Raw genomic sequence first — 23,867 nt, forward strand, 5'->3', positions numbered from 1 at the left:
CACTGAAGCTGGGAGGTGAGCTGTCCCAGGGGCACTGAAGCTGGGAGGTGAGCTGTCCCAGGGGCACTGAAGCTGGGAGGTGAGCTGTCCCAGGGACACTGAGGGTGGGATGTGAGCTGTCCCAGGGACACTGAGGGTGGGATGTGAGCTGTCCCAGGGACACTGAGGGTAGGAGGTGAGTTGTCCCAGGGACACTGAGGGTGGGATGTGAGCTGTCCCAGGGACACTGAGGGTGGGAGGTGAGCTGTCCCAGGGACACTGAGGGTGGAAGGTGAGCTGTCCCAGGGACACTGAGGGTGGGAGGTGAGCTGTCCCAGGGGCACTGAAGCTGGGATGTGAGCTGCCCCAGGGACACTGAGGCTGGAAGGTGAGCTATCCCAGGGACACTGAGGGTGGGAGGTGAGCTGTCCCAGAGGCAGGTATTTTTAACACCACACATTAAGTGACCACTTCACTTTCCTTACATGGCATTTCCATTTTGAAATCCCAGTCTTTTCTGACAGAATCATATTGGTATTTACTAAATAAAGAACAGAAGTCTGGGATTTACTGAAAGGAGGGAATGTTTGGGAGGGGATAGGTAGAAAGGCAGCTGGAACTAGCAACACAGAAGGCAGATGACCACAGTGGACATCTGTGGTTATAAGAGCAGAACTCAGTGAAGAGGAGCAACCTGAAGCTCTTTGGCATCTGGTGTAGGACTCCAGCTGAGAATTACAATAGCTTTAGCTTTGGGCTATCAACTCTTACCACTGAGTCTGGAGCAGTGGCTCTCAGCCTTCCTAATGCTATGACCCTTTAATACAGTTCCTCAGGTTGTAGTGACCTCAACCATAAACTTATTTCATCTCTACTTCATAACTGTAATTTTGTTACTGTCATAAATCATAATGTAAATACCTGAGATACTGGATATCTGATATGTGACCCCTGTGAAACCCCAAAGCGGTCACAAGCCACAGGCTGAGAACCGCTGGTCTAGATGAACTGATACCTTCAGGAAACTATAATTTATAGACATGAGTATGGCTTACAGAAGTGGTTTTATGTTTAACCCAGTTAGAAATGCTCCTTATAGGTAAAAACATTCTCCTCCTACATTTTAGCCCTGGCTATGCAGTATCTGGTGGGGTTTCTAGCTTCTTCTTATAACAAAACAAAATACAAGGCATTTCAAATCACAAAGTATCTTGTTTTTGTAGTTAAGAGTTATAAACATCAAAGATAAAATTGCAAAAAAGTTTCTTACTTTTACAGTACAGAATTTTCCCCAAAGCTCTGAAGAGAAAAAGAGAAACATCTTTTCCACCAATAGCTTGAATCTCTTGATTTTCCAAAGTACTATTACGTTTCTTTTTTTGTTTTGATTTTGATATGGCAGCATCCGATTTCAATGACATTCTTTTATTCTTTGATGACGAACTGTTCTCTCCTAAATAATATTTGAATAAAAAAAAAACAAAATATAAAAACTAAAAGTAAGAGTATTTTAAATATTTATACTAAGTATTCCAACCAAAACCTTTTTCTAACAAGCAGTAACTTAGTGAAGAACTTAGTCTCTGTTGCTAACTACTAAAATGTAATAAAATGTCACTGGGCAGTGGTGGTGCACACCTTTAATCCCAGCACTAGGAAGCAGAGGCAGGGGGATTTCTGAGTTTGATGCCAGCTTGGTCTACAAAATTAGTGTCACAGAGAAAAACAAAACAAACAAACAAAGTAATACAATGTCATTATTTAAAATTGTTTTAGGCCGGGTGTGGTGGCGCACGCCTTTAATCCCAGCACTCGGGAGGCAGAGGCAGGTGGATTTCTGAGTTCGAGGCCAGCCTGGTCTACAGACAGGACAGCCAAGGCTACACAGAGAAACCCTGTCTCGAAAAAAAAAAAAAAAAAAAAAAAAAAAAAAAAATGTTTTAGAAGCTGGAGAAATGGCTCAGTAGTTAAGATCACTGCTGCTCTTCCAGGGGGTTCAGGTTTGATTCCTGGCACTCACAGGCCAGCTCACCAACATAGGTAACTCCAAATCCAGGCATCTGTGGTACATGTGGTACACAGACATGCATTCAAGCAAAACCACCCATATACATAAAGCACAAATTTTAAAATAACACTAAAAGTAGGATAAACTGTGTAATAATCCTCAACACCATAAAAATAGTTTCTCATGGCATCACAAATTTCCACAGACATAATACCACAGTAATATTATTGCCTTGTTTGTAACAGATGTGCAAGGTACTGTTTTTGATGGATGATACATAACTACTTTTATTCTCACAGAAATTCTATGGATATAGGAGACCATTATTACTGGTAAAGAATGGAGAGGGGCCAGTGAGATGGCTCAGCAGGTGAAAATGCCAGGTAAGCAAATCTCATCACCTGAGTTTGACTCCAGGAACCCACATGGAAAGAGAACTAACCTTCACACTGTCCACTGACGTCTATTCACACACCATGGCATGGATATGCCAACAAATATACATATACAAATACATGAGTGTAATAAAAATAAGAGATTTTTATAATTGTTCTTGTAAATCCTGGTGAACATTATTTCCTTTTCTCTTAAAGTGAGTTCAGAATAATATGTTAATGAGACAGGACTGCAAACTGTCTCACTTTATATTTCCAACCCCTAATTCTGTATTGAATCTAAGCACTTTTATATCTGCACAGAAATAAGCGGCATACAGACTGATTTTAGTTGTGTCACAGTACCATTTTTCTACGGTTCACACACACACACACACACACACACACACACACACACACACAGATAGACCTGCTACAACCGTGAATAAGAACATCAGGATTTCAGATGGATTGAGTGGTCGACAGATAGCTTCTTTTCTCAAGGTCAGTTCTTTAATGTAAACAATTTGTTAAATGCTAACTGGTAACTACTATGCAGTATTGCTTTACTATGCTTTACTATGTCATGTGTATGGATCCTTTTTATATCTAATGGAGGAAATAAATTTATTAAACATACAAATTATTATTAAGAAGTTCAAGACACTCTAAAACCTATTAAGTCATTTATAGAGGTCCTACTATGAACCAAGCACCACAGTAAACTCTACACCTACCGTCTCATTAACGCTTAACACAACTTATATAAAGGGCAGGAGAGGAAAGCACAGAAAGATCCAACTGTTCACATATGCAAGCTAAGGCTTTCCTAGCTATGTTACAAACAAGAGAACTAAAGTCCTATACCTATATGTAGATGCATCATGTATTGTCTCAAGTGGCTTTTTTAACAAATATGTCTACGTCTGCCACTGGGGGGGGCAGAGGAAAGGAGGTCACGGAGGGGGAAGGGGTACGTGCCCATGTCACAGTCAGCATGTGGAAGGTATGCTATAACACCTGTAGCTCCAGTTCCAGGATCTAGGCTCCACAGGCACTTGCACTCAAGTGCATATACCCACAGAGAGAGATAAACATAATTAAATCACTTATTCTGTACGGTTGGCCAGGCTGGGGATTGAGGCAAAAAAGAAAAAGGAAAAAACTTTCAAGATGAAAACCAACCCAGAAAGTTGTCCTGACCTATACCATACACACAAACACAGACAGACAGACAGACACACACACACACACACACACAGATGTCAAAGATGATTGGGTTCCCAGGGGGGCCAGCAGAAGACTTTACTTACTGACTGATTTCTCTTTTGGCAGAGGGTCTCTCTACATATCGCTGGCTGTCTTGGAACTTTCAAAGTAGACCATTCTGGCCTTGAACTCAGAGATCCACCTGCCTATGCCTGAGTGCTAGAACTACAGGAACATACAACCAGAAGATCTTATCCGTACTCAGTGAAATGTAAAATTTTAAAGTTATGATTTTACTCTATAATATTCTATAAAAAGTTTCAGACAGTACTGACTGCAAGCAGTTAAACCATACATAAGAACTACTTCATGTCTACTTTGGGCTGACAATAGATAGTTCAGTGGCAAAATGCCTGTCTACCATATGGAAGACCCTGGGCTCAATCCCTAGACATTCCATACAAAAGGTTTAAAGTGATTCATTTCATGAATGTTTAAGGGCAGGTCAATCAATGCTATCAATGAGTATGTCTTCTCTAGTTCGTTACCTTTTGAAGAAGAGAACTGCAGGCTGTTTATTGCACTTCTGATATCACCAGAACATCCTTGACAGAGCAACTCAAGAGAAGTTTTACTAGGAACAATAATTTTTTCTCCATTCTAAAGGGTGAAAGTAAATTTCAGAAAATTGTTTTAAGACACAAATGCAAACACACGAACTAAAACCTATTCTGAGAACTTAATATATATAAACTAGATTTTTTTCAAATTTGAATGTCTTAAAAACTTCTACAACCCAGGTATGGTAGTTTGAATGTCTTAAAAACTACAACCCAGGTATGGTAGAACATAGCTATAGTCACCAGCTTATAGGAAGCTGGGAAAAATAATTCTAAATTCTAACCTAGGGTTACCTAGGGAGATCCTTTATCCAAAACAAACAACAACCAAAAACTCTCAATGTTAAACACCTGTCTGTCTATGAATGGTGTGTCAATGACTTAGCATAAGGTATAATTCTAAGAGTATTAAATACTATTGACCTTTGTAATTAGACTAGCTGAACTTTTATGTTTCTATTTTCTTTCTTGCTATATATAAATGCATGTATACAAGCAAGGCTATTTCATACATGCTTAAGACCAATGTTGTCATTGTAAGGATATGTATGTAAGTTCACATATATCATATAATATATATTCCATCAATTTAGCATACCATTTGTATTGCAAGACAAAGTATCTGTCTCTATGTCTTCATAAAGTCCTTAGCTCACTGATAAAATGTACTCAGGTTGACTATTTATAGTCTATCCCACATCAGATCTTATAAAAACTAATTATCACAGAAAAATAGAACTACACTATAACCCTTCCATTCACATTATTAAGCACGTTTTAAATTTGACGTGTGGTATGCACGTGTGCCTGGTGCCCTCAGCAGTCATCAGAAGACAGCACAGGACCCTTTGAAACGGAAGCTACACACAGTTGTGAGCTTCCATGTAGGTGCTAGGACCTGAATCCAGATCTTCTGAAAAGCAGCCAGTGCTCTTAACCACTGAGACATCTCCTCAGCCCTCAGAAATTCCTTACAAAAGTTGTCTTCCCAAACCACACTTTGTCACACAAGTAACATATAGTGAGTATCTTTACAAACATTCTGTCTGCATGTATCTATAAATATATTCAATATCTCTAAGTGTATGCAAACATTCAGAGTTAATGTTTTTAGGTAAAATTATAGTATTTGTTTTCTGTAAATTTAATTTCTTACCTAATACCATCTAAGACAATGTTTTTATGCAGCTTTAAGTCTATTTCATCTTTTAAGATGTTATTTATTGAGGGGCTGGTAAGATGGATCAGTATGTAAAGAGACTTGCTGCCAAGTCTAATGACCTCACTTCCAGCCCTAGGACCCACATGGTGGAAGAAGAGAGTTAACTCCAGTTGTCCTCTGACCTCCATATGTGTCCTCTGGCATACCCATGTTCTTCATACACAAACGCACATGGAAACAAAATACACAAAAGTGTATTAACACTTTAAATAGTGTCACTGATATCCTTTAACAAATATTTTCGCTAATATGGATTAATTACATTAATGTCATGGTTTTTGTATACAACTTTTAGCTTTTTGGCAGAGCTTGAGCCTGAAATCAGAGCCTTTCACAAGCTAGACAAAGATTATGCCATTCAGCTATAGACTGACCGCTTCCAACTTCACACACACACACACCCCCCACTAAGATGTATATTTCTATAGCAGTAGAGTGTCCTCTGAAGTGTAATCCATCAACTATTTCTCCCAGTTATATGCTATATAAATTGTGCTTTCCACTGTTACAAATTAAGTCTTAAATTAGACTCACCTTACTAGCTTCTATAGTCACAATTCGATTAAGAAATTTCATCATAATTGTTGGTGCCACAGGGTTGAAACTATAAGAACAGAAGATGCTTAAATGATTTATTTAAAAATAGTCTGTGAACATTAAAAGCAAATTTCTTAGCCAGGCAGTGGTGGTGCATGCCTTTAATTCTAGCATCCTGGAAGCAAAGGCAGGTGGATCTCTGTGAGTTCAAAGGCAACCTGATTTGTAGCATGAGTTCCAGGACAGTCAGGGCTACACAGAGAAATCCTGTCTGGGAAAACCACCAAAATAAACAATCAAAAAATTTCTTACCTAATGTTTGAGACAGAACACTCTTCTTGAATGTTTTTGGGAAAGAGTAGCCGCTGATTATTATCTCCACTGACACTGTCAGAGACTATAAATACGAGAGGACACCGGCCAATCTGCACATACTTTCTAAAATAACAAAATAATGTTGAAATTCAAGCAATTTAGTATGTTCATGCTAGGCAGTTCTACCAAAGTTACAACCCCCTACCCCTAATATGGAGTTTTAGAACACTGGACTTCACTCACACCTACCTTAGAATTTCATGTAAAGCATTAGAGTCTCGATAAAACTGGTTAGGTAACTCCTGTGGAACATATGGGACAAATATTAGCTCAGTGATGTTTTACTGCATATTTAAACTTATATTTGTCAAGGAAAAACAGTATTTATCCAATGTATCTTGATCAGAATGTTCAAAGAAATGAAAGGAAGTTTATAGTCATTGAGGAAGTTACCTTCCCACAGACTTCCTTTGCTTTTCTACATAGATGGTATTGCAGCTGAGAACTGTGCTAGCATTCAGATACTCTACTTTAACTATGCTATTCTATTTATGTTTACTCAGAGTCTTCAGGTCTCTGCTATCAAAAGACTACTCTTACTGCATCTCACAATCTAGCTCTAGCAAGATTTTTAGAAGTTGGGCTGGTGAGATGGCTCAGTGGGTAAGAGCACCCGACTGCTCTTCCGAAAGTCCAGAGTTCAAATCCCAGCAACCACATGGTGGCTCATAACCATCTGTAACAAGATCTGACTCCCTCTTCTGGAGTGTCTGAAGACAGTTACAATGTACTTACATATAATAAATAAATAAATCTTTTTTTAAAGGTGTGAGCTGCCCTGCCTGCGGTTCAGACCCTAAAAAAAAAGAAGTTGTCCTTACTTCCACCAGAATGATCTTCTTATCAGTTGTCAGATCATCTCCAAGCATCTGTAGTTTGCTGTACTTGGTGGCTCTTAACAGAAAGTCATTGAAGACTGCTATCTGAGATTGGTATGGAACTACAGAGAAGTTTGATTCTGAAAGGAAATACATTTATCACTTTATTTTCAAATCACATACATTAATATTACACATATGTACAACAAATTCACATATATGATATAACTTATAATACTGGACTATCTTAAAATTATTTGAAGTGGTTTTAATGTAAAATAAAATATCACTTCAAAGAGTAGTATCATAATGGATAATAGTAATTTTCTATACCAATGAAAGTCACATGAAGTTAATTGAGTTGGGAGGCAGAGGCAAGTGACTTTGAGACCAGTCTGGTCTATGGAGCAAGTTCCAGGAAAAAACAAACAGTAGCTACTGGGGTGGAGTGATGGCTCAGCAGTTAAGTGCACTTGCTGCTGTTCTTTGAGAGGACCTAAAAATAAAGATAAGACTAAATCCCATTCTTAAAAAAAAATGAAAAAGCTATGAATTGCTTTGGTCATAGACCATTGAAACATCACATAGGAACCAAGATATGTTTCCTTCCTGCTGGCTAGCTTGCATAAGAATGGCAGAAGTTCCTATGCAGGGTGCTGTGGGAGAACTGTCATCAAAGCCTTACTCACCACTTACCGTGCTACACCACTTAGACAAAAAGTACTCACTAGGGTAATAGCGGAGAGTCTGTTTTAGGGGCACTAACTGCTTCATAGTTGGATTTGTGGTCTGCTCCACAGAAAAGAATACAACTAAATCAAAGTATTACTCATTTATTACAATAATACAAAGGAATATAAACCCAGCCAAAAGCCCATTGCTAGGGGAAGTCACAGACCACAATGGAGAAGCGACAGCTATTGTTTTGCTAAAGGGATATATCTCCATCAAATTATAGTCTAAATAATTATGTTTATACCACAGATTAGTACAGCTACTAACTTGTTAAGAGAAGTCCTCGGTATGCAGTGGAACTAGAGTCGCATAGCTAGTTAAAGTGATTTAAAGGGATGCTTAAATATGCAGCTATAAACAGAACATTCTTATTAACCCCTTCAAGGCTCAGGGAACGTCGTAGAAGATGGGAGGAAGGAATGGAGGTGGGATGCCATCTTCAGATTAGGATATCAATACTGAATTTTTGTTTTGCTTTAAGATAAATGACGTAGCCCTGGTGGTCCTGAAATTTACTATGTAGATCAAACTGGCCTCAAACCAGAAAAGATCCTCCTGCCTCTGCTTCCTGAGTCCTGTGATTAAAGGTGTGCCCAACCACACCTAGCTTCATTACTGGAATTAAAATTTTTGTTTGGGTTTTTTGTTTTGTTTTTAGAGATAAGGGTCTCACTATGTAGCCCTACTTGGCATGTAACTGACTATATAAACCAAGGTGGCCTTGACCTCACTGAGGTCTCCTACCTCTATCTCAGCAATTAAAGATTAGCAACACTGGCTGAGCCCAGAGAATCTGAGGAATAGTTAACATTAAAATAAAAATTGTCCTTCTACATAGCTCCTATTGGAAGAAGCTTAGGCGCTTTGGCCACTCCCAGTTTAGACACCCACAGCATCAGTAAAGAATGAAAGCTAAGATGACAGTGTTAAAATATATAAGCCTATCTGTAAAGCTATAGTATAAAAGTTTGAATTTGGTATTATCATTTTTTAATGGTTAAAGCTCCCTCCAAATTCCAACTTTTTTGGGGGGAAAGGAGTGGTTGTTAATATTTGAGACAAGGTCTTACTACGTAGCTGTAGCTGCCCTGAACTACCTAGACTTGTCTGGCCTAGAACTGAGAGACCTCTTAAGTGCTGGGATAAAGTCATACCACCATGTTCTGAAGTGACTTTATTCTAACAAGGATTTAATGGTGTAAGTTACTTTATTGAGAGGTAAGCTTAATTTACACTGAAACTTAAGACCTTACAGTGTAAAACTCCCATAAATAATGAAAACCTGAGATCCTATTAATCTAGTATGGTGTCATGGGCCTATAATCCTGGTACTTGGGAGGTAGAAACAGAAGGATCACGAGTTTGGGACAACACAAGGTACATAAGTCTCAAAACAGCCGACACAGGGCAAAAGATAAAGGTACTGACTTTTATCCCCAGAACCTACAGTGGAAGGAAAGAACTGACTTGCACATGTAAGCCAGGGCATGTGCATGTTGTATATATGCATGTGTACATACATACACACAGACACATATCAATCAATAAAAATAAACAAAGAAAAATCTGCTTCTATCTTTTTAAAATAAAAAAAAAAAAAGTTCAATATTCCCCTTCTAAGGATCCCATTTTCCTCTTTATCTGGGTGTTTTGCCCTTTCTTGTCAAACTGACAAGTCCAGGATGAAAGTGTGCGCTCACCACGTGACCTGGAAGTGTCACTAAGTAATGCTCTCCTTGTATCTTTCAGCATCTTCCAAGCAAACCTTACCTAAATTAAGTAACTCCTTGTAATCATCTTTTTGGAAGTCTGGTAAAATAGGATTAACCCACTCTTGTACTTGAATCCCAAGTTCCTTTGATAGTATTTTTATAGTAGTTGTCTTTCCACATCCTGGAGGACCTGTTATTAATAAAACAGACCCACCCTAAAACCAAATACAAACATTAATTAAAATCAATTACTAAAATGCTACACAATTTTCAAAATTTCTTAGTACTTATTATTTCTACAAAGGTCTATTAAATATCTTATATAAATAAATTTCAAAACTAAACTTTATAAGATTTGATAGGATTGTTTTCTTCTAAAAATTCCTCAAGTTTGATATTGTATATTTCTCAAAGACAACTTAATAACTAAATTAAAACAATTACATTTTAGCTAAACAAAAAGCACAGGGTTTGAAACAAAATTCTTAGAAGTTATTTCAATTCATAAAATTCGACTGTAGGAGCTGGAGATATGGCTCCATCAGAAAAATGTTTGCTGCATAAGCATTAACCCAAGTTAGAGTTCTGGCACTCATGAAATGGGGCTGGGTGTGAAGCTTACTGGCAGAACGCCTGGTCAGACAGTACAACACCCTGGTTCTTCTCTCCTCATCCAAAATCCCTTAACAAGAGCAGAACAACAAGATGGGCTGACAGAAATGTTCTGACAGGAGGCTTACAGAAATGTACTCCTGGGGCTGGAGAGATGACTCAGTGGTTAAGAGCACCAACTGCTCTTCCTGAGGTTCTGAGTTCAATTCCCAGCAACCACATGGTGGCTCACAACCATCTGTAATGGGATCTGGTGCCCTCTTCTGTTGTGTCTGAAGAAAGCAATAGTGTACTCATGTACATAAAATAAATAAAAAAATCTTAAAAAAAAAAAAAAGAAAGAAAGAAAGAAAGAAAGAAAGAAAGAAAGAAAGAAAAAGGAGAAAAAGAAATGTGCTCCTGTATTTTAAAAAGGACAATAGGTGATGCTTTCTTAATGAGAAATGATTATACTTTTAAACAGATTAATTAATTAATTAATTAATTAATTAATTTATTATNTGTAAGTACACTGTAGCTGTCCTCAGACACTCCAGAAGAGGGCGTCAGATCTTGTTATGGATGGTTGTGAGCCACCATGTGGTTGCTGGGATTTGAATTCAGGACCTTCGGAAGAGCAGTCGGGTGCTCTTACCCACTGAGCCATCTCACCAGCCCTAAACAGATCAATTAAAAAGGAAGCTCATGTATGGGAGATATGTGTTTTTCTCATGAAATATAGTTAGTGTCTATTTTCTAAAACGATAATAGACCCACATTCCAAAACTTTGATTTCCAGTAAGAGAATCAGTAGTGAATTTTACCCCAGCATCTCAGGCCAAACACTAACTGCTTCATTATCTAATTGTAACACAGTTTTTTACCCTTTCCCCCTCTGGTTCGGCTGAGACACGGTCTCACTGTAGTCCTGGCTGGCCTCAAACAGAGACCTGGGATTAAAGGCCTGTGCTACTGTGCCTGGTTGCTTTATCATAGTTTGAAGTAAAGAAAGCATGAAAAATTAAAATCTAGTCAGTTGGTGGTGGCACCCACCTTTAATGCCAACCAACACTCAGGAGGCAGAGGCAAGATTTCTGAGCCCAAGAGCAACCTGGTTTATAGAGTGAGTTCCAAGACAGCCAAGGCTACACAGAAAAACCCTGTCTCAACCCTCCATCCCTCGAAAAAAAATTCCCACAAAGAAGGAAAAATTAAAATCGGAAATTTGGGGATATTTTTAACAAGATTTTAAGTGTCACATGTCTACATGCCCACAGAGGACAGAAGAGGGCACTGGATCCCCTGAAACTGGAGTTATAAGCAGTTTGTGAAGTACTTGATTTGAGTGAGTGCTGGCAACCAAACTTGAGTCTTCTAAAAAAAATAACAAATGCAGTTAAACACAAGCAATCTCTCTCCAGGCCTTGTCAAAATTTTAAGGTAATTTAAGTTTAATCATAATAAATCTAGAAATTACCAAGTGATTTTTTTTTCTTTTTAAAAAAAAATGTCTTGCAATTACAAGTGTCATAGAAACTTTTATCAAACACATGCACAAGGCCTTGGGTTCAATATCCAACACTGTTATAAAATACTTTCCATACTTATAAATGTATAGACATGCCCAATTTTAGCCATCTAATAAAATAATAACAGTAATACTTATGTAAGTTTGAGCTATAACAGGCGGTATTAAGGGTGCACTCTAGGGCTGGAGAGTGGCTCAGTGGTCAAAAGCACTAGCTGCTTTCCAGAGAACCTGGGTTCAATTCCCAAAACCCACATGGAAGCTCACAGCTGTCTGTAACTCGAGGATTTGACAGCCTCACACTGACAGACATGTAGGCAAAACACCAATGCACATGAAGTAAAAATAAATAAACAAAAATATATTTAAAAAAGAGAAGAATGCACTCTAGCCAGCTGCGGTGACACACCTTTAATCAAGCTAACTTAATCTTAAGTCTAACCCAAACCCTTGGAAGGCAGAGGCAGGCTGATTTCTGAGTTCGAGGCCAGCCACATCAACAGAAACCTTATCTTGAAAAACCAAAAAGGAATGCACTCTAGTAACAAGAGAGTCCAAGTGAGAAGATACAGTAGACTCTGAACTACCTAAACTATTAGCTGTGGTCAGGAGGATGACCACAACCAAACCTTAAAAGTCTCTGATACGAGACATACATCAGAGCTGGGCGTGGTTGCTCTTACCTACAATCCCAACAGCTGGAAGGGTTAGTTGAAAGAACAGCTGTAAATTCAAGGCCAGTCTAACTACATAGCTCCAGGCCAGCTCAGGCTACAAGGTAAGAACATGTCTCAAAGTTTAAAAAGGTGGTAGGTGGTCTCTAGGATCAAGCACTTGTACAGTACCACAAGCAAAAATAAGGAGGAGATGCTGTTCCTTTCAAAACAATTAAAGCATCAACCTTTTCACTCTGAAGTTGCAAATTGAAAGGAAGCCCTAATGTAATCAATGATGTGGCCTGTTAAAGACAGGTCAATGCAGGGCTGGAAACATGGCTCAGTGGTTAAGAGCACTAGTTGTTCTTCTAGAGGTCCTGAGTTCAATTCCCAGCAACCACATGATAGCTCACAACCATCTGTAATAGGATCAGATGCCCTCTTCTGGTGTGTCTGAAGACAGCGACAGTGTACTCAACATAAAATAAATAATCAATCTTAAAAGAAAAAAAAAAAGACAGGTCAATGGAAACTCATCAATATTAATACTAACGAATGTTCCACTTAGTGAGAAATATTAATAGGGTATAGGAATCTCTGAGGTCTGCTATGGACTTACAATTTCTTTAAAAGTCTATTTAAAAATTTAAAGATAATACCGGGCAGTGGTGGCGCAGACCTTTAATCCCAGCGCTTGGGAGGCAGAGGTAGGCGGATTTCTGAGTCCAAGGCCAGCCTGGTCTACAAAGTGAGTTCCAGGACAGCCAGGGCTACACAGAGAAACCCTGTCTCGAAAAACCAAAAAAAAAAAAAAAAAAAATTAAAGATAGGCTAGAGAGATGTCTCGGTGGTTAAAAACACTGAATTCTCCTCCAGAGGACCTGGGTTCCATTCTCTTTAACTACATGGTGCTCTCCTCTGGCTTCTGTGGCTACCATAGCACACATGCAGTGCATACATGTGCTCAGGCAAAACACTAATGCACATAAAATAAAAATAAATCTGTATTTAAAAAAATTAAAGGGTAAGATTTGAAATCTACCCTGATCTCCAATTGGAACTATGTTTTAAAGTTACTGAGCAGTTTTAGTTAGTGATGGCAGACTTTTTTATAGAAAGTCATCTGCCAGGCTGGAGAGAGGGCTCAGCAGGCAAGAGCATCGGGTGCTCTTACCCACTGAGCCATCTCACCAGCCCATAAATAAATCTTAAAAAAAAAAAAAAAAAAAAACACCAAGTCATCTGCTAATAGTTGTAGAAATAATAAAATACTTTGAAAACAGCCATTTTACAACCCTAATCAGTGATTCAGGAAAAGTCTGAAAACACATAGGATCGCTGTTGCAGGATATTTGATCATACTGTGAACCTTGAGATTATACTGTTTACTGGGAAAACCTATTTCTAACTGTAGTGTAGCTCAGCCCTAGCTTTAATCCAAGAGCTTTCTGGTTGTAAACAAAATTAAATAAAGTCAACCATAGGTCAAGAGGCAAGCAACTGCTTGCCAGGAAATGAACATAGGACAAAACCATGGAGAGTTGGAGGAAGTCAAGAGGACAAATAAAACAAATGCACAGGAATTAAGAGAGGAGGGACATTCAGTTTGAGGGTTTTTGAGACAGCCGGGAGAGCTTCCTTTTCCTTCTGGGATGTCAGCTGAGGAGGGAGGTCAGCTGGGGGCTTTCTCTGCCTCTCTGAGCTAGCAGGCTTTCACCCCAGCATCTGACTGAGTACTGGTTAAACTGAACAAGTGAGATTCTGCTAAAAGCAGCAGATCATGAGGAACTGTGCATTCAGTTGCTACCAAAGCATCTCCCCAAAGTTTATGTGAAAGCTGAAAGAGGCAGGTAGTCTATAATGAACGTGTTAGACTATTTTTTCCCTACTGCAGTAACAAAAGTAGATATCAAGCACAGCAGGAGAAGCTTGGGGATAGGCTCATGGCTGTAGAGCAGCACTCAGGAGTCCGGGTTCTGAGACTCACAAGCCCAGGAATTCAAGCCTCGCCCGGGGAATACAGTGAAAGCCCAACTCCAACAAAAACAAAGCTCTGAGGATGGAGCTCAATGGTAGAGCACCTGCCTGGCTGATTAAAACAATGATTGATCCTTGCATGGCAAAGAAAAAAACAAAATGTAAACAAAAAAGCAGAACCATTTACTTTCTAATACATAACATAAACATCCATCTGGCACAGACTCATAATGAAGTGTTCTACCCGAACCTAATCAAGCCTACACTTGGCTACTCAGGAGACCGAAGTGAGAATGTTTAAGACCAGGTCTTTGATTCTAGCCTGAGTAATAGAGATCATCTCTCAAAGAGGAAAAGAAAAGTTTTGGAAAATACAAATGCGGGACACATTGACAGAGAAAACAAGCCACCATTCACAAATCCATGTATGAGGCTCTTGCTGTCAACAGGCCGGGTCTCTTCAATTAAGTCAATGTCTTATACTGAGAGAAAAACTAAAAGACACAGATTGTTACAAGATTAAGAAAAGGAAAGGAAGACTAAGAGACACAGCAATCAAACACAATGCCTGATTCTTGTTTAGGTTCTAGCTGAAACATACCAGCTGCAGAAAGCATTTTGAGGACAGGTAACACTGTAATTTTTTAAAAGAAGATGGTCTATATAATAAATTAGGAATAAAAGTTTAAAGTAAGGCCCAGAGCACTCAAAAAAATAAATTAAAAAAAAGATTACAATCTCAAGTCTGGCTGAAATATCAACGTTTCTGTTGTTTTGAGACAGGGTTTCAACTATGTTAGTCATGGCTGGCCTTGAACTCAAGAGATTCACCTAGACTTTGACTCCTGAGTTATTAAAGCTGTGTGCTAACACACCTGGCTGAAATGTCAGGGTTTTGTTTTACTTCAGGGTTGTTATAGGAAGTATCAATACTTTCTTCTCCTTTTTCTTTTTCTGAGACAGGGTTTCTCCGTGTAGCCTTGATAGGCCTGGAACTTGCTCTGTAGACCAGGCTGGCCTTGAACTCATAGGGATCCCCTAGACTCTGCCTCATGACTGCTGAGATTAAAGATGTGTGCCACCACACCACCCAGAGTCAGTCTTAATTTAATATAAAGGGCTTCCAAAAAAAGGAGGGCTATATTATGAAAATATGAATGCTTCTTTTTTCCTGTGTGTTTAAAGATTCTAAAGAAGGGAGGCTGGTGAAGGCTCAGTGGTTAAGAGGGCTATCTGCTCTTCCAGAGGTCATGAGTTCAATTCCCAGCAACCACATAGTGGCTCACAACCACCTGTAATTGGATCTGATGCCCTCTTCTGGTGTGTCAGTGTCAGGATGCTCATATACATTAAATAAATCTTAAAAAAAAAAAAAAAAAAGAAAAGAAAAAAAAAAGATTCTAAAGAGGAAGAGAAAATATTCTACCTTTAATGGAGGGGCTAAGAATAACTGTGGAATAAGGAAGTGAAACAAAACATCAAGTTAATAGTATAAGGACTGTTTCCAGATACAGCTTTTTTTTTTTAAACCACTACTATGTAAAAGGACTGCCTGCTTTACTGCGAAATAATAATGAGATATGCTAAAAACACTAGCACTCCATTGGCTTACTATATGCCTCAGGCTGACATTCGGATGTAAGGGAGAAAACGGGACAAATAAGGGGGGAAATTTCAAGTCTTGGAGTTTTTAAAAACAAAGCAAATAAGTACATCCATTTAGTTATTCACTGTGAGGAAGCATGAGTATGTCACAAGATGATGTCAAGGACAACTGTAGGAACTGATTCTGCCTTCTAATATGTGGTAACCAACGATTGAACTCAAGTTGTCCAACTCTCTGAACTATCTCCTAGCCCCTCTAGGAGGCTTTTAGAGAGGTTGGAAATAACAAAGCAGGAAGCTTTCATTGAAGGTAATATGAAGATATATAAACAAAGTCATCATAAAAGATTAGCTTCCTGCCAGGCATGGTGGCTCATGTTTATTTATAATCCCAGAACTTGGATGAAGCAGAAGGATCTTCATAAATTCAAGATCACCCTACGGTACACAATCAGTTCCAGGGAAGCCTGGGCTATATAATGAGCATATCTTTAACCCCAGCAGTCTAAAGACAGAAGCAGGTAGATCTCTTGACAGTTTGAGGCCATCCTGGCCTCAAAAGTATCACAGAGTGATACTTTGTCTCAAAACAAAACAAAACAAAACAACAAAAAACAAACAACAACAACAAAAAAAAGAAGAAAGATATGATTAACATCTTCTAAGTCAAGAGAACAAATGGTGCTAAATATTTTAAATGTATTTACTTACGTGCTTTGGCTTCACTTCTAAGACTTGAGCTTTTAACCAGGTTTCCACCTCTTCAATTTTCTTTTTATGAACAGCAAGTTCATGCTAAGATAAAAAAATGAAGTTAAAAACATTTCAAAACATTTTTAGCCTATCAGCAGCTTTTAATATGAACATTTTAGTAAACAAAAAAAAGTTGCAAAACAGGTTGAAGAGACAGTTCAACAGTTAAATGCACTTGCTGATCTTCCGGAGGAACTGGCTGACTCCCTGTAACTACACGGTGATTCACAGTCAGCTTTAACTCTAGTTTCAGGGGATCTGATACTCTCCACCTCTGTGGGGACCAGCACACAAGTGGTGTACATACACACATGCAGGCAAAATACTCATACATAAAAAATGAATAAATTAAAAAATGTTTGCACAACAGTTAAGTGATATAATAGAACCTTTTGATTATACTTAAATTTTTACTTATTTATGTTTATTTATATTTTATACCTTATTATGTTTTATGCTTATTAATTTGTTTTGAGGGGGCTGCCAACAACTTGTAGAAACTTGTTTCCTCCTTCCACCATGTACCTGTCTGTACCCTTCTCAGCTACCTCATCAGCTCAAGTTTCTTATATTATTCATTTCATATGAATGGGTGTTTTGCCCACATCTGTATGTCAATGTAGTATGTCTAGTACACTCAGAGGGCATCAGATCCTCTGGAACTATATTTATAGATGGTTCTAAGCAATTCAGTGGGTGCTTAGAATGGCACCTGGGTCCTCTGGAAAAGCAGCCAGTGCTCTTAACTGCTGAGGCATCTCCCCAGCCCCTTAATTTTTATACTATTATAGAAAAACCCTATTCTCATGCTGATACACTGCATGGCAATTTTTTGTACTTCTGCTTTATCATGAATCTTCTAAAAATCCAGCAATATATTTTGGGGAAGAAACGGAAAAGGGGACTACACTTGTAAATCCTAGTCTAGGGTTAAATTAAAGGCCGAGAAGATGGTACAACTACAGGGTAACTTGGTGTTTTCACAGCCTTTAAACATTAAAGAAAATACAAAATAGTGTTTTTCTTCTCTACTCCATTTTACTTATTTATTTTGTGACTGGGTCTCTCTATATAGCCATGGCTTTCCTGGAAGTTGCTATGTAGATAATGCTGGCCTTAAACTCACTAGGCTGACAGCCTGCTGAGTGATGGGATTAAATGTGTAGGACACCCACCAAGCTAAAAAGCTTAAAAATAAAAATCTGAGCTGGGCAGCGGTTGGCACATGCCTTTAGTCCCAACATTTAGGAAGCAGAGGCAGGTGGATTTCTAAGTTCAAGGCCAGCCTGGTCTACAGAGGGAGTTCCAGGACAGCCAAGGCTTTATAGAGAAGCCCTGTCTCAAAAAAGAAAAAAAAAATTAAAAAAAAAAAATCTGGGGCTGGTGAGATGGCTCAGGGGGTAAGAGCACTGGATTGCTCTTCCAAAGGTCCTAAGTTCAAATCCCAGCAACCACATGGCGGCTCACAACCATCTCATAAGGAGATCTGACCCCCTCTTCTGGAGTGTCTGAAGACAGCTACAGTGTACTTACATATAATAAATAAATAAATCTTTAAAAAAAAATCTGAAAATGACTTGTTATCCATGCTCATGCATCCTAAAAGTCTGCAGACATGTTTGTATAGTACTCAGTACATACCTGAGTTTCTGGTTTATATTTATCCACCCACGGCTCATTGTCAGACAGATGTTCTTTTGAAGTTTCTAGACCATGAGTCTGTTCTAAAGAGAGCCTTCCTCTTTTTCTAGCCGACAATCTGTTACTTTCTAATGTGGAAGACAAATATTTTCTTCTGTGACTGGAGTTACTCAAACTTAAAGACGACGCGGTGATGGTGGTGACGGCAGTGGTGGCTGCAAAGTCATCAAATGCTGGAGCTACCCAGTCTGTCACCTGAGGAGAAACGAGACTACAATTACTACAGTTTTCACATCTAGTCCCTCTGCAACGAAACTACTTTACAGGATGACTGTAATGCTTCACGTTCTGAAAATTACCTAGCATTTCTCAAACAGGGTCATGCTCAGGCTGACCTGGAAGGCACTGTGTACCGAGGAGTGCCTGAAGTTGCAGCCGCTCCCGTCTCAGCCTCCCAAGAACTAGATTTATAGGTATGACGTTACCACACTCAGCACTTTGATTTCTGCTTGCTTTTTGAGACAGTCTTGCTGTATCATCTGTGATGGCCTAAAACTTGAGAACCTTCTGTCTCTACCTCTCAAGTGCAGGCAACAAATTAGTTCTTCAAATAGAAATATTTCTGTGAATTACTAGTTAATTTTCTATTTTAGAATAAGTGTTAAATTTTAAATAATTGCATATCTAGTCACGGTAATGATGGATGCTATAAAACAAGAACAGAAACCTAATTCTTTTTGAGACAGGGTTTCTCTGTATAGCCCTGGCTGTCCTGGAACTCACTTTGAAGACCAGGCTGGCCTTGAACTCAGAAATTCGCCTGCCTCTGCCTCCCAAGTGCTGGGATTAAAGGCGTGCGCCACCACGCCCGGCTTTAATTCTTTTTATTAAATAGTCTTTCCTGGGTAAAACAAAAGACTTTATTCTTTTTTGAAACAGTGTGTCACATTCCTAGGTTAGCCTTGCTTCTGCCTCCTGTTTCACCTCTCAAATGCTGCAATTACAGGCATGCATGTTCCAACACACCCAACTAATAGAAGTTTTATTTATTTATTTATTTTGAAACAAGGTCTCACTGTGTAGCCTCCAAAGAGTTTACTACATTTTTAATTAGTTTATTGATTATGTATGTGCACATGCATATAATCCAACACACATGTAGAAACAGAAGACAAATTATGGGAGTTGATTCTCTACCAGTGTGTGTTCTTGAGACTGAACTAAGGCGGTCAGGCTTGGCAGCAAGCACCTTTGTCCTCTGAACCATGTCATCAACCCTAAGTTATAAATTATTTGCTCTATTTGTGTGTGTCACACTGTACATGTGGAGGTCAGAAAATAATGTAAGTCAGCTCTCTTCTCCCATGTTAGCCAGCCCTGGAAAGCAAATCCAGGTTATGAAGCTTGATGACAAGGGCCTTTAGCCATTGAGCCATCTTGCTGTCTGGAATTTTGTTTTAAATCTCTTTGTACAACTAAAACATAAATACTGGGCTGGAGATAGCTCAGCAGTTAAGAACACTTGCTGCTCTTTCAGAAGATCCCACTTTGATTACTAGCACCCACATGTCAGCTCACAATCTCTAACTCCAATTCTAGGGGATTCACAGCCCTCTTCTTGCCTTTGTGGGCACCAGGCACACATGTGGTCCACATATATAGACATGCAGTCAAAACAACTGTATACATAAAATAATACAATTAAAAATGTAAATATTAAAAATGTTTATTTTTAAAAAGCAGAAAGAGCAAGATATGGCTAAGCAGTACAGCACTTACCTATGATTGCCGAAGGGCCTGGTTCAATCCTCCAGCAAGGAAAAAACAGATACCATTTTACATTCCCAAACTGGGCTAGGGAGATGTAGTACTTGCATGATGACTTAAATTTGGCCTTTTAAGTACCCATGTAAAAATGCATGTGTAGACGTGATACCATATGGGGAAGCAGAAATACGGAGATTGCTGGAGCTTGAGAGCCAGCCAGTCTATTCTAGGGTAAACTAGTTTAATGAGAAACCCTATCTCAAAGGTAGAGAAATGATTGAGGAAGGCACTCGGTAATGATCTCTGGCCTACACACTCACATTATATACCCATGCATGTTTACTTTTAAAAAAATTTTTTTTAAAGATTCATTTTATGTATATGAGTACACTGTCGCTGTCTTCAGACACACCAGAAGAAGGCATCAGATCCCGTTACAGATGGATATGAGCCACCATGTGGTTGCTAGGAGTTGAACTCAGGACCTCGGGAAGAAGAGTCAGTGCTCTTAACCACTGAGTCATCTCTCCAGCTCCCACGTATTTACTTTTTTGAGACAGGGTTTCTCTGTGTAGCCCTGGCTGTCCTGGAACTCACTCTGTAGACCAGTCTAGCCTCAAACTCAGTGATCCTGCCTCTGCCTCTGATGAAAGGTATGTGCCACCATACCCCCATGTTTATCTTAAGACTTTATAAAAATAAAGATGCAGAATTATGATGCTGAACCTGGTGGCTATGACTGCATTGTATTTCTTTTCAGTGTATGAAGCAACCGACACTTTAATAAGCGAGACAGGCTTTCTGGGGAAGGTGATGTCTTTTTCATCGAACTATCTAGGGAAAGAATATTGGAACCACCAGAACAGGAAAGTCCATGTGTTCTAGTCCAATAGAAACTGTTAACCTCACCACATCTCCCTCTATTACTTCCTTTTCTTAAAAAAAAAAAAACCTTTGTAAAAGTCAGGTGGTGGTGGTACACCCCAGTATTTGGGAAGGAGAGGCAGGGAGAAATCTGAGTTCAAGGCTAGCCTGGTCTACAAAGCAAGTACTAGAAGAGCTAGGGCTAAAGAGAAACCCTGTCTCAAAAAAAAAAAAAAAAAACCAAACTGAATAAATAAAAATAAAAACCTTCATAAAGGCATATAAAAATGTCAAATTGAGCAATTTTAACCTAAAATAACTACTAAAACAATTTTAAGACAATGAAATTTTCTAAATGTCTAGGCATGGCAGCACTAACTTCTAAGTCCAGCATTTGAGAGGAGAGCAGCAGGTTTGAGAATAGCCTGGCCCACATGAGAACCTGCCTCAAAAACTTAAAATCAAACAAACAAAAGTTTAAAAATGGATTTTTTTTAATGTGCATTGTGTTTTGCCTGCAATGTCTGTCTGCATGAGGTGTCAGACTCGCTGGAACTGGACTTACAGTTGTGAGCTGCCATGTGGGTGCTAGGAATTGAACCTTGGTCCTCTGAAAGAGCTCTTAACTGCTGAGCCATCTCTCCAGCACCCCAAAAGTGGATTTTAATACTCTATTATAATCTAGAAAAATCTAACGTACCACGTGGTTTTCGAAATTTCCTGCCTAACTAACGGGGAAGCAAGAATACACTCTCTTCGAGGATCCTCTACTTCAGTCAGCAACATGGTTTAGCAATAGAATGCTCATCTGATATCGTCAGTCTTGACGTCTGAGGTGGAGGGGGAGGGAGATCAGCAAAGGAGGGGACTTACAGTTGTGAACTCCTTGTTAGATAATATTCCTCTCAGAGACAGACTCCAAAACTGAAAGTGAGAATCCGGCTATGAGAAGAAATGTGGGCTGATAACTATTTTATCAATCTAATTCACATGGCACCCTTTGGTCAAAGGGCCATAAATATTTCAGAAGTAGAAGAAAAAAGATGTACAGGAGAAGAAATGCTGTCATAGCCACCTGACTCATTTCTTCTATGTCAAAGGATTAGCAATGTCACTATAATCATTTTCTCTCTGCTATATTTAAAGTGCATGAAAAAGTTGTTTACTAAGCCTTCTGGAGACAATATTGATTTGTAAGTTATTTATACATGTTGTAGTTTTATTTCTTACTTCCATCTATCATGAGAAAGAAAAACAGCAAAGTTATATAATTTACTTGAAATCAGAAAAAAAATTCGAGTCCCCTTAGGGAGACACCTCCCAGTGCCCTTGCATGAGCCTGGGCTCCCTCACAACTCCCATCTTGCTGAAAAAACGACACACTGCAGGTAGAGCCTAGGACACACTGCACGTCAGGTAGAGCCTATGACACATTGCACATCAGGTAGAGCTGTGGTTAAGCTAACCAACAACCACATATGTACCTCTTCAACAGTAACTGAGATTACAAATGCTTTTTCAAAACTGGGCATGGTGGTTCAAGTCCTTAATCCTGGCACTCAGAAGACAGAGGCCAGCCGGATCTAAAGATTGAGTTCCAAGATATCCAAGTCTACAAAGAGAAACTGTTTTAAAAAGGGAGAGAGAGAGAGAGAGAGAGAGAGAGAGAGAGAGAGAGAAGAGAAGAGAAGAGAAGAGAAGAGAAGAGAAGAGAAGAGAAGAGAAGAGAAGAGAAGAGAAGAGAAGAGAAGGCGGCTTTTCCTAATTATGGTTATAGTTGTTTTGCAGCTTGCCAGACTTCAGACAACTGATTGCAACAGACACTGGACTATCACGACTTTGACAGGCATAAGGCACTGAGAACAAACAAACTTTTCCCATTTTCTTTAGGCAATTACCACATGGCCATTTTATGTATATCATACCTTTGTGGAAGACACCTTTGGTCTAAGGAAAGTTTCTGACATTATAAACTTTAACAGTTCCCATCAGTAGCATACAATTTATAGTATGTTGAAGTATAATTCACCTTGGGGGAAAAAGAAAAACATCTCAAATTATGAAAAACTGTAAATACGGGATTAATATCAAAATACATAATCAACCATGAAATAAGGGTTCAAATAAAGATGTTAAAGTCTTAAATTTTAAATGATTACAATTTAATCAGATAATCTATCTGTGATGGTATAATATAAATAAAAAGCTGTTCATATAAACTTAATGGTGAATGAAACAGAAAAACCACATATTTGTGCACTTACCTTTTGTTATAAAGAAAAACTAATCCCATATAAACATTTTTATGCTGAAATTTTTATTTCATGTCATGCTACCAAGTACAGTGGATTTACAATTTAAGGGGAAAAAATGAAGTCAGACTCATTAGTCACTTTGGATAAATGTATATATTGGAAGGTGTACCCATTGAGTTGTAGGTACACACAAGCCCACATGCTGAAAACGTTGCCACCTAATAAAACAAGTCTTCTTTCCCTATATAATTTAGGATTAGGGCCTGACGTGTCAAAGGGACACAAGAACGTCTGCTTAAGAAATCATACTTGTCGAAATGAAAGATGCTCAGTGATCAGGGCTCTTTGATAACAAGACTGACAGTCACCTCCTATGATAAACAAACAACGGTCTCGGAAGATCCCAGGCTCGCGAAAAGCGCTGGAGATAACGCGAACTTCAAGCCTAGCCCCTAGCCGATCCACCCCCACCTCACACACTGCACAGGGGCCAGGGACACGAAGCTCACACGTCAGTCCTTAGGTGTTTCTGCAATCACCCGTGAGCGGAGCTGACACCTCGCATCGCGGCCCCAGGCCAGGGCTCCCCACCTACATCCTACACCAGCCCAGACTCGGAGGGCGGGCCGGGAAGGACCCAG

At 39.1% G+C, this 23,867-nt stretch overlaps 1 protein-coding gene across 2 annotated transcripts in view; it reads right to left on the bottom strand.

The window, feature by feature from the left end:
- The window catches only part of Rad17 (RAD17 checkpoint clamp loader component), a 34,953-nt gene that overhangs the window by 10,894 nt on the left and 192 nt on the right, over positions 1-23,867 (bottom strand). Inside the window, exons 1-11 of one of the 2 annotated variants that reach the window (XM_029544088.1) lie at positions 23,766-23,809; positions 22,897-23,000; positions 18,341-18,595; positions 16,658-16,741; positions 9,648-9,804; positions 7,146-7,282; positions 6,514-6,566; positions 6,262-6,387; positions 5,947-6,016; positions 4,119-4,230; positions 1,250-1,432 (exon numbers count right to left, since the gene is read on the bottom strand). In XM_029544088.1, the coding sequence (XP_029399948.1) occupies positions 1,250-1,432; positions 4,119-4,230; positions 5,947-6,016; positions 6,262-6,387; positions 6,514-6,566; positions 7,146-7,282; positions 9,648-9,804; positions 16,658-16,741; positions 18,341-18,595; positions 22,897-22,938 (1,219 nt within the window). In that variant the 5' untranslated portion in view covers positions 22,939-23,000; positions 23,766-23,809. Of the gene's footprint in view, positions 1-1,249; positions 1,433-4,118; positions 4,231-5,946; positions 6,017-6,261; positions 6,388-6,513; positions 6,567-7,145; positions 7,283-9,647; positions 9,805-16,657; positions 16,742-18,340; positions 18,596-22,896; positions 23,001-23,765; positions 23,810-23,867 lie in introns of those variants that run through there. The other variant, XM_021208167.1, reaches the window with a different exon arrangement.

This window comes from Mus pahari, chromosome 11 (genome assembly GCF_900095145.1).
Source record: "Mus pahari chromosome 11, PAHARI_EIJ_v1.1, whole genome shotgun sequence".
Lineage (NCBI taxonomy): Eukaryota > Metazoa > Chordata > Mammalia > Rodentia > Muridae > Mus > Mus pahari.